Below are 11499 nucleotides of genomic sequence, written 5' to 3'. Positions count from 1 at the left end.
CTCACTTCCTTTAATAAACTTACTAAGTAGTACAGATTATTTTATCTTCATGGATTTGTAAAAAGGAATTGAAATTGTGTGTAGCTTACATTAGAAGAATTTTGATTACTGTCTTTTAGTTGTTTTCCATAACTGAATGTTCCTATCGGTATAGGGTCTGAAAACTGCTCTACATCAATGAAGACCTGTCTTTTTTAAAAACAGCTGGCATCTACCATGTACAGCTGCTACATTTAAATAGGTATCTAGAAATGGGTATCTGAATTAAAATGTCAGTTTCTGTCTTCTCATAACATAGAGCGCCTCAACCTTTTTTGAAGAAAATTGCATGAGGTAAAACATAAGTGGTATGTTTCTTTAAAAAGAAAGACATTTGTTGTAAATCTTTGGCAAAGTTGTATGCACTAGCCTGTAGGGAGACAAACTTCTCAATAATTTAAAAAAAATAGCACTCTTATCTTGTTAAGCTATTAAGAGACAGCATGAAGTAAAGGTATGAAGGAGCTGGATAACTCCTGAAGCTTCTGCTCTTCCAGTCATGGAATGATTCTTCTCATCACTTTTTATTCTTACAGGTAAAGGTGAGAAGTTAATACTGCTAAAATTCACTGCCTTCAAATAAAAAATACATATAGTGGAACCTGGGTACTGTCTTGATTTCTGGGTCTTTTTAAAATCTAAGTTTGCACAAAAATTCTTAACTCTGAAACATGTTGGAGTGCAATTTGGTTTTAATATATTCACAGTCTTGAAAGTACTTCAGAACAACGATCGTAACTATCCTTGGAATAGTATTATTCCGTACCATTCCAGACAATAGTAACAAAGATCACTAACTTCATAGAACTGGCCTGAGATTTCATTTCTCAAGTGTAATATCTGTTGCCAAGTATTTAAAACTAAAATAAACTAGCTTTATCTCAAAGGAAAGCTTCTGCGTCTGCCATTTTGCAAACAATGTATGGACAAATGGATTATCTGCAAATTGCAGCTAGGCATCCAAGATGACAAAAAAAAACCAGGAGTTGAGGTTATGCACTGTTCTCTCCTTTAAACTACAGCTGAGCTCTTCACCAGAAGAAACTTGTTTGTAGGAAAATCTGGGTTTTGTTTTAATGTGAAGAATAATGTATAAATAATACAGGTCTATGTGCTGTTTTCTGCTAGGTTTTAGAAAATAATTTCCCAGTATGTCTCTTAGTTAGAATATATTGCCAGTATTTTCTCAAAGATTACTAATTGTACAGAGTGATTTATGGAGTACGTCTTAACAGTTATTATATCCCTAAATAATGTTTCTCTTTTTTATTTTAACCATCAACAGGATGAAGAGAGTATTCCAATAACATATCGGGAGTTACCTGAATACCAAGAACTGTTAGAATTTAAGAAATTGAAGAAACAGAAACTCCAGCAGATGCATGCAGAAAGTGGATTTGTACAGCACGTGGGATTCAAGGTGAGTTTAAGAGATTTCTTCCATTAGTCAGTGGATTGTAGAAGTTCTCAAAGGTAACAAGGTTTGGATTTACTTAAAAAGGCTTTAACATAGCGAGTTTGGTTGTTTACTATGGTTCCCTACTTTGGTTCCAGACTGTGCCTGCTTCTGTCATCTTCTTTAATAAACACAACACAAGTAATTCACTTTTTCCAACAGCTCAGGTTTCACTCAATACTGGTATTTTATGGAAGTTAGTAAGAATACTCTGATCCTCATTTTTGGTATGAAAATGCATTTCTAGAGCTATGTTAAATTATTATGGAATTTTATTTGACACTAAACTTTGTGACAGTGATTCATTGATATTAATTCTCTGATTATGAATTTGGAGTCATTTTTCCTCTACCTGATGCCAATGAAGGGACAAAGATTTTGGGAGAGAACAGTAATAGATCATTTTTTTTGTTTTATAGCAGCTTCCCAGTCCTATTAAGTATTGACTCACAGAAGTTGAAGCAAGGACATAAAACCATTGTTATGTGAAGTTACGAAAATAAACACTGTTCAGCTATCATGTTGTCCCAGTATCAACAATTGATGACGTGAGAGAATGATATTCTCTGATTTACAAGACACTTTCTGTGTAACTGGTTTGCTATATTGGAACACTTCCTTCTCGTTGTTTAGTGTTATACAACTAGGTTTATTTTCCAATACCATTTAGGTAAGAATGCAGTGATACTCTATTTAAAGTTCAGGTCAGAATGACTGGAAAATTAAGACAGCCTCATCAGTTTAGCGCTGAAAGACTGAACCATATTGTTAGACCACCAAAGTCCTTTTGTTTTTGCCTTTTTTTATAAGTTAGTGTGATGTGTTTGATTTCTTTTGCTTTTGCATTGTTTTGGATTTCTTGGTGTGTGTTTGTTTTCTTTTAAGTTTTTCACCATTTCACCACATTTTCTTAACCAATAAATCAAAACTTTGATGAGGCAGAGCATACTTCTAGATAACAAAGTCGTTGCTTTTTCTACATAAAATTACTCTAAAAAGTAAATTGGCATTATGCAGTGTCAAGCATTCAAAATTCGAAAGTTTCTTTGCACCCTGAATTTATTATGCATTCTGGTAAGCTATGAAATTACATAATTATATACTATTTTCCCTCAGGATTGCTGCCTCTCTTAGTGCACTGATTGGACAGAGCTCACCTAATAAGCAACCATTCAGAACATTTTTGGTTCTGCCTAGTCTTCAGCCTCATTTACTACACATTATTCAAACTCTACTTTGAATATTGAATTATTGAATCCCTTTGTGGGCTTTTTATGGCTTTCATTACTATAACATCAGCAATTTGGAAAGACTTTTTTTTCTTTAGGAAATTAAAGTCATGGCATTTCTGTTTCACAGGGGAGAGGGAAGCTGGGGCACAGAAATTAAGGTCAAGGGTTTCCACTGTCTTGATTCTCAAACTGAGATAACTGGAACAGGTTTTTTTTTTTTAAGTATTTAGCATTATTTTGAACATCTCTGGGTGTACCTAGTTCCTCCTCATTACCAGCTCTCAAACTCTGAAAGCCGTATGTAGAAGGGAAGGACACAAATGTGACAAATCTGCTTGTAAGGTGTTTGAAACCCTGAGTGGATTAGTTGTGGCCAAGAATGAGCTGGTGGGCGAGGGGGTTTCACAGATGCTGAGAGAACGTCAGGTTCTGAAGAAGGATGAGCTATGGGAACCTGGGCTTGGATCCCACTTTTTTTTTTCCTTTTCATTCCTATCTCTGCAACACTTGTTCTAATTTTTTGAAACCCTTGCCTTCCGGTCCCATTTTCCAGGTTTCCTTTTTTTATAAAATATTTTTGCATTTCTGCTCCTCCACCATTGTGAATTCTTCATCCAGTCTTGATGTTTCCTTTGTACTTTGTTTCTTCCTCTTCGTGCCACGCTCTTCTAGCACTTAGCTGCACGACAGCTGACAGTTGTGTGTTGCCCCTGATTCTGCTCAGGGGATTAGTTATTGTCTTCTTGCTCAGCTTTACTTTTAGTCTTCTGTTCCCTTCCCTGGGCATGTTGTTCCACTTCCTTCCCAGCCACCTGGCTTTTAGTTCCAGCCCACCTATATATGTGTTAGTGTATGTCCTGATTTTGAAAGTGCATCAGTCTGATCTGCAGCCCATCAGTAGCCTCCCCAAAAGCTATACTGGTCTAGTCTTACTGCTTTCTTCTGCCATGGAAAGTGGATCTATAGACACGTCATCTAGTTGGACTTAAGCTATAGAAACATCACGTTCATGTATTGTGTTGCAGCAGTTCTTGCAGCCATGTGAGGATAAGCAGTGACTGCAGGCAGGGCTAGGTCTGCTTCGGTTGAGCAGGAGGGTGATGTCAGCATGGAGCAAGTTATTTGGAGAATGGCAAGCAAAGCGAGAGAGACTGATCAATCCTCAGGGCTCTGGAGGGCCTCTCCTGGAGTATGGTGACTTATTTATCCACAAATAAATTATAATCTGTGGTGAGAAGAATTCAGCTGTGTGGGCTAGCAGTAACTGACCTACATACGTGTCTTTTTGTATGGTGTGTTGGTGTATACTGTTAGTAACATAAGTGGTTACAGTTGCTGTTTTTTCATCTGCTTCACAGTGTGATAACTGCGGCATTGAACCTATCCAGGGTGTTCGGTGGCACTGCCAAGACTGCCCTCCAGAAATGTCCTTGGATTTCTGTGATTCTTGTTCTGACTGGTAAGCAGCATACACTTCTACTTGTTATTTGTAGTTACCTTAAATCTCTTTGTGGCTTAATAGAGCTGTATGTTGGAAATATTTGTGCCAACGTAGGACATCCAATGTTGGGTAAAGTGGAAGATATTTCAGCATATATTTGTGGGAGGTATATTTTGTAACCATGTTCTGGATGTAGCGATTGGGGGTTTTTTTGTTAATGGAGTGCACAGACAAGTTTGGTAGTGTTAAATAGTAGAGGGAAATTATACTTTATTAAATAATCAGTATCAAAGTTGGTATGAATCTGTTAATCTGATCACTGTTTCTGAAGGTTAACAATAAGAAAAATACTTGACTTTTAAACTGTTATCTTTTTCTTTCCCTTGCAGTCTGCATGAAACAGAGATTCATAAGGAAGATCATCAGTTAGAACCTATTTACAGAGCAGAGACATTTTTAGACAGAGACTACTGCATGTCCCAGGGCACCAGTTACAATTATCTTGACCCAAACTACTTTCCAGCAAATAGATGACATGGGAAGCAGATCTACCATCTTGGGATTACTATCCTCTTTGAGTAATAACAATGGCACCATTGTTAATTCTGTGCACATTTTGGAAAGACTCTGCTTTCCCTGAAATGTCGCTCACAGCATGAGAGCTTCCTGGGTGTACTTGTCAAACTACAGCTTTGAGCTGTCATGGTTCTAGATCACTGAACAGCAGCTGAACATTCCTAGTGTGCAGAAGGTTTCACTGGGAGACTTTTCTTTCACCACATTAGTCATTTTAGGTGGTGAATCTAAACACAAAAGAAAAACATACAAAAGGGTGAGCCAGAAATGAGAGCACACATTAGAGTAAATTCCAAAGGCTTTGAAGAACTTGGTTATACTGAGATCCAGAGGAGATGAAGTATTTATATAAAAACAGTTTAGTAGCTTGCAGTTTTGTTGTGAAATAGTTTTCAGCACAGTAACTGACTTCTTTAGGCAAGGTTTTAACCAATGACAGTGTTTGCTTCTAGGATGTACTTTAAAAAATACTCACTGTCTCAGTGATGGTTGGTTACAGGCCTTTATTAAATCGGAGCTGCTTAATCACATTGACTTTCAATTTTTTTGATTTTTTTTTTTTCTTTAAAAACCACGATGAACTCTATTTACCAACAGTGAAGCACTACAGGGGGCAACTGTGGCATTGCTTCCTTAACCAGCTCATGGTGTGTGAATGTTATAAAATTGTCACTCAGATATATTTTTTAAATGTAATGTTATATAAGATGATCGTGTGATGTGTACAAAATATGGTGAAAAGTGCCAGTGGTAGTAACTGTGTAAAGTCTCTAATACTCAACATTAACTCCTTTAAAATAAAATACACAGCCTTCTGCCTCTGTATTTGGAGTTGTTAGTGCAACTCATCAAAGAAAACTGCCTAATATAAATCATATATATGGTAATAATTTTTCCTCTTTTGTAGTCTGCACAAGATCCATGAAAGATTGTATTTTTATTACTATTTAAACAGTGATTAAATTTAGCCTGAGCAGTGAGCAAGGGTTCACATGCATTCTTTTATACTGCTGGATTTTGTTGTGCATCATTTAAAACATTTTGTATGTTTCTTCTTATCTGTGTATACAGTATGTTCTTAAATAATGTTCAATTGTCAGGAGAACTGTGAGAAATAAACTATGTGGATACAGTCTGTTTATATATAGAATGCTTGCCGTGACTTCCTTTCTGTGTAGTTTCGACTTTTTAATCAAGGTGGAAAGCATTTAGAGGACACGTTAAGGCGCCATACAAGTACTCCCTATGCAGCCCTGCAGGATGCCCCGCGCCCTCCTCTGCTGTTAGCCCAGTGGGAGCTGACGGTGCTCTGCGCCTGCTAAAATACGCTCTGCCTTTTGCAGGATGAGCAGCTTAGTGTCCTCATGTCTTACTCACAGACTGTTCTTCTTCCAGATAGCAGAAAATTCAGATTTTAGTAGCCTGGGTACACTGTATACCATTGTCTGAGAAGCTTTGTAATTATTGTGACATATTTTAGTTAATATATTTTCTATTGAAATGTATAGCTTGTGGTTCGGAAACAGTTGATTTTTTTTATAACTGTAACAGACTTTCCAGTTGCTCTGAAACTTGAATGCTCAGAATAATTAGCTGGAAAAGAAACTAATTTGACTTTAAAAGATGGCAATAAGGGTAATTGGCTGGTTGCACCTAGTAACTTCAATTATGAAATGATCAGTACTAAGTTTTGCGATAACTTCAGGTGTAGTTACTTTTTGCTTCATAAAAAATAATTTTAAGCATATATTTAGAAGGTAATACAGTAAAGTTACTAAAACACCGAGCAAGTATCGTATGTAAACTTATCTCATGTATCTTACATAAATTAAGTAGATAAATTTAATAAACCTTAAAAAAATAGAACTCAAAATCTCACATGAAGTATTTCCATTTTTAATTGGAAAAGATACTGCTCTGAGAGGCTCTATAATACCATTAGAAATGTGCTTTCCACATCATTCATGCTGTTTATAGAAAGCTAGAGTTGGTCAAGGTGTAGTATCAGGGAGAGAATCTCTGGTAATATTCTTTTTCCTGGTGATATCCTGAAGAAATTATTGGAAGAAGGTAACAAGTACATAGTGAAAATATTCAATCATCAATTTAGGATAGCTTGGGAAGAGCAAAAAGCCACGGTATAATCTGAATGATATCAGAACCGGAGTCTGAATCACCCAAGAAAGAAGTGTCTTGGATTAGTCCTCTTTCTACTGAATATGTATAAATATTTATATTTCCATATGCATGAATATACAGCTCTTGCATATATTATGAACATATGCAAATAGCTATCTAATGCACATACACCAAATCAAGCATGGAAATTTTGTGTTGTTCCACAGAAAAGACCAGAAGAAGCAGAAAGATAAATTAAACTGAAACTATGTTAAATAATTTTTGTAAATTGATTTATTTTTTTAGATTAGCAGCTGATTGTTGCCTTTGTTCCCATCCTGCACAAGTATGATACTCTGAACTTTTTAACTTATATTGTAATTAGAAGTAATAAAAAAATACTCTAGAAACCCTGCCCTTGTGAATTTGCAACTTCATGGTAACTCCAGAATATTTTACTTTAAAAAAAAAAAAAAAGAAAACAACCAAGAAACAAACCAAAACACACCACACCAGACAGCTGCTAATGTTTCAAGGCTCAGTTTAGAAAAACCTGCCTTCTCAAGCTGATGCATTCTGAGTCTCTTGCTTAAGGCTGCTGTACTGTAGATGCTACTGGTCACTTAATGGCACTGGTCTGGAGCTGGAGAAGCACCTCCTAGAGCATCAGAGGTAAAATGTAGGCTATAAAAGGACCCAGGAAAGAAGGAACATCCAGGATGTGAAGGATAAGAGCAGAACTAAAACAGTCCCTTAAAAATAATTGAATTAGCATTTACAGGGCAAATGCCGAGGAAGAAAAAGAAAATAGAAGAATCTGCCCTGAGTGGAAAAAGGACATTCCGTAAGCGTGCTGATTTGAGCATTATTTTCAGCCCTTGTACTGTGCTTTAAAAAGGATTAAACCCACATGTACTGTAACAGAAATCATTACTTCTCATTTTTGTACGTTTTATTTATATTATGTCTTCATTACAAGAAAGGTAACTTAAAAAATACAAATCTGTGGCATAAAGTACAATTTTGACAGTACAAGCAATCATGCAACCCACTTCAACTGTGAATTCATCCAGTAGTTCCAGAAAGAGGATGCAATTACTTTACAGGAATGTCAAACAAGCTTTTATTTAGCTATCAGAATACCAAAGAAACGGCACAATATTTTGGTTAACCTAACGGAAATAACAATAGGATTTTTACAGACTTCTTTGCAGATATTACAGATGAATGGTTTACTAAGGATGCAAGTAAGATGAATCAATTGATCCCTGACATTTTCCTCCCACCCACAAAGTTTTGGCAATGCCAGTACAAGATAGTAGATGATTTGAATTTTGTATTTGAAATTCTTCTGAAGTAATGACTTAATGCTATGTTCATAAATTCTGGCACATAGTCAACTTTATATGCAGATATTAATTAATATAGTAAAATTGTTAATAGTGGTAATTGCTGAACTGCACATTTAACTATGTGATGCAATCATTACCACCAACACAACTCACAAAACTGGGAAGTTGTCATTTGAGACATCCTACAATTCCCAGCAGAAGACAAGGCTGTCTCAAAAACGGCGTCTGCTCCACAACGATAGATTGACAGACTTCTACAATATTCGACCATATCTCCACCTTCACTTAATTTTTCTGCTTCTTGTTGTAATAGTGTTCTGGGGACATATGAGAAGTTTATTTTAACTTCTAGCATGACTGATCCAGCTGTTTAACAGCTGCATGTAACAGAAGAGATTTTGGTCCCTAAACCCGAAGAACAAGCTAAGTGACACCACAAAATTAATATTGTTAATCAAAAGAAAATAATAAGCCCTGGAAAACTTATACATAGTAATCTTAAGTTAATATGCTAAATGGTGAATGATGTGGTTGAAGACCTCACTGCTGGCCAGGCACTGTCTGATTTACAATCAAACATATGAAATGATTCAATACAGACAGAGTTGCTGTTCACCATGCTGCTTTTAACCTGTGAAGAGCAACCAACCAATAAAACATACAGTTCTTAGTGTAGAGTTAGCATACAGACCACTTTCTATCAGAAAAGAGAAAAAAAAATATTTCATCTAGGATAATATACCACATGCACAAATTCCATAGACGACTCAAGAAAGCAGTATTGCTTTGAACAGCATTTCAGTTGTGACTGTCAAGTGCATGTGAGGTGGGGCTGTGTACACACCATTACTGCATTTCTGTTGAAAAAGATAATCCTGCCTCTTCCTTTTTCAGGAAAGAGTCAATAGTCCTGCAGAATTCCAGAAAAACCTCCTCCTGTGTTCCTTCTGCATCAACCTGTGAAACAGGCAAAAAACATTAGCTTTGATTAAGTTAAAAAGAATTGTCTCAGGATGTAAACATTGGTACAAAAAGCTGGTCCAGTATCAGAGTTCTGCTTCATTTTATAAGCATTCTGCTGTAGAGGAGCAGTTTCCATAAACCAAACTATTCCCTGTGTTTCTACAGATTTATGTGAGAAGGTTCTGTAGACCCCATCATCTGGGGCAAAGTACATTGAACACACGAGAGAGCTTTCTCCAAAGTACTCATGTTTTAAAGCAAAATTATACCTCTCGTATACAGAACAGTTTCCAAAGATTTTTAGATACTGTTAAACATCTAATACCCTCTAAAAGAAACCTAACGGAATAACTTTGATATCCTAGTGTTAATGAGATTAATTGCCCTGACTGGTTAATTTACTCTCCTGTGCTGAGGAAGAGAGAGATGCATTTGAGCAAAGAGAAATGGTGTTTGTAGCCAGTAATATTTCATGTGTTCCCCAGAAAATGTAATGTAGCACTCAGCTTTTCAGAGCAATGAGTTTCAGGTCCATCCCATGCAGCTGTGCATCACCCAGGTCATTACTCGAGGAAGAAGAGCTGTCTTGACTTCACAGTAGTGGGGGAAGAAGCCTTCATGCTGGCTGTGTACACAATGCAGATTGCATCTGCTGATTACCCAGTTCCTCTCAAATTTCTGGTGAAAGCCTCAACCTTTTCCTCAAAAGCAAGCTTCCTCTCCGCTTCTCCTTGCTTAGCCTTGCACTCATGCATGCCATGGAGTCAGCACACGTTGAAATGGACCCATAACAACTTTGCTAAATCCTGTTCTTCTGAACTAAGTGCTGTATTTTCATCTCCAAGTTGCGGACTAGGGTGCCAGACACTTGTTTCAAGGGGACATAATTGTGACAATTATACTTTCTGTCACCTCTTTGTTCTGCAGGAGAATAAAAGGAGTTTCAAACTCAAAAAAATAGATTTTTGACATAGGCCATGAAATTCTCAGATATGGTGTTGGCTTGCAGCTAGCTCCTGTACAGTCTGACTGCACTCCATGTACATTTTAGTCCCTTGGCACCAAGTCTTGCGTGGGAGTCAGCAGCTGCTTCTTGCAAAGATCCAGCAAGGGACTGCGCTCACGCTTCGTAGCTTGGCTTTGCTCTTGGTGGCACACGCAGACGTTGCAAAGTTTGGTCCCCTGTTGCATCCTGTGGGAAGCGCTGGCACATCCAGCCGGACTACCTCAACCCATGGCAGTTCCAGTACTGGAAGTGAACAGCCTGACCTTTCTTATAGGCCACAGTTAAGTGCTGAAAGGCTACAATGAGGTCTCCCCAGAGTCTTCTCCAGGCTGAATAACCCCAAGTCTCTCAGCTCGTCCTCACAGCAGAGGGTTCCAGCCCTCTGACCATATCTGTGGTGCTCCTCTGGACCTGCTCCAACAGGTCCATGTCCTTTTTGTGCTGAGGACTCCAGAGCTGACTGAGGTCTCACCAGGATGGAGCAGAGGGGCAGGATCACGTCCCTTGACCTCCTGGCCATGCTTCTGATGCAGCCCAGAATACAGCTGGCCTTCTGGGCCAGCTTCTCATCAACCAGTACCTCCAAGTGCTTTGCAGGGCTGCTCTCAATCCCTTCATCCCTCAGCCTCTACTGGTACCAAGGATTGCCTCAACCCCACTGCAGGACCTTGCACTTGGCCCTGCTGAAACTCATGAGGCCCACGCAGGTCCACTTCTCAAGCTTGCCCAAGTCCCTCTCGGTGGGATCTTGTGCCTGAGGCATGTCAACTGTACCACTCAGCTTGGTGTCATCTGCAGACCTGCTGAGGATGCACTCAATCCCACTAAGTTCCAAACTTATTATCACTATTACTATTGATTATGCCCTCTCTAAAGGGAAAAGTACATATTTTCCCCTTCCCAGAGACACTTCTAACAGAAGATCAGCATGAGAAGGCTCAGAATTGGAAGATGTGGAAGATCATGAGAGGGTGGATGGTCACTTGTTCTTTCATAATGGTTATGGAAACTGATAAGAATCTCATAATTCCTGCTTACCCAGCATGTGACTTAACTGATTTAAAAAAAAAAAAAAAAGAAAACAGAAAAATGCTTATTTTTCTTGTGTATAAATGTAGGCTAAGCTTCCATAGTGTGTGATCTGAACTAGTGAAGATTTCTGGGCATCCTTGAAAATCCTCTGCTCTGGACTGCCTGCTCAAGCCTCTTTTCCTCTGGTGACTTTGAATAGGGAATTTGTATTCAAGACAACTACTAGGTGTCTCACGTTAGCGAGGTAGGATCACTTTTGTCTTGCTTGACTACCAGTGCACTGC

At 38.0% G+C, this 11499-nt stretch overlaps 2 protein-coding genes across 2 annotated transcripts in view; one reads left to right on the top strand and one right to left on the bottom strand.

The window, feature by feature from the left end:
• Positions 1–6150, top strand: part of ZZZ3 (zinc finger, ZZ-type containing 3) — a 33870-nt gene extending 27720 nt beyond the window's left edge. The window contains exons 9-11 of the mRNA XM_008941860.1: positions 1325–1459; positions 4086–4186; positions 4558–6150. Coding sequence (XP_008940108.1) covers positions 1325–1459; positions 4086–4186; positions 4558–4702 — 381 coding nt within the window. The 3' untranslated portion in view covers positions 4703–6150. The remainder of the gene's footprint in view (positions 1–1324; positions 1460–4085; positions 4187–4557) is intronic.
• A 2910-nt stretch (positions 6151–9060) lies between these two features.
• Positions 9061–11499, bottom strand: part of AK5 (adenylate kinase 5) — an 89884-nt gene continuing 87445 nt past the window's right edge. The window contains exon 13 of the mRNA XM_008941859.1: positions 9061–9171. Coding sequence (XP_008940107.1) covers positions 9061–9171 — 111 coding nt within the window. The remainder of the gene's footprint in view (positions 9172–11499) is intronic.

Source organism: Merops nubicus, unplaced genomic scaffold, assembly GCF_000691845.1.
Source record: "Merops nubicus isolate BGI_N331 unplaced genomic scaffold, ASM69184v1 scaffold20066, whole genome shotgun sequence".
NCBI classification, from domain to species: Eukaryota; Metazoa; Chordata; class Aves; order Coraciiformes; family Meropidae; genus Merops; species Merops nubicus.
Note: the sequence above shows the minus strand (reverse complement) of the source record. Positions and strands in the feature narration are given on the sequence as shown.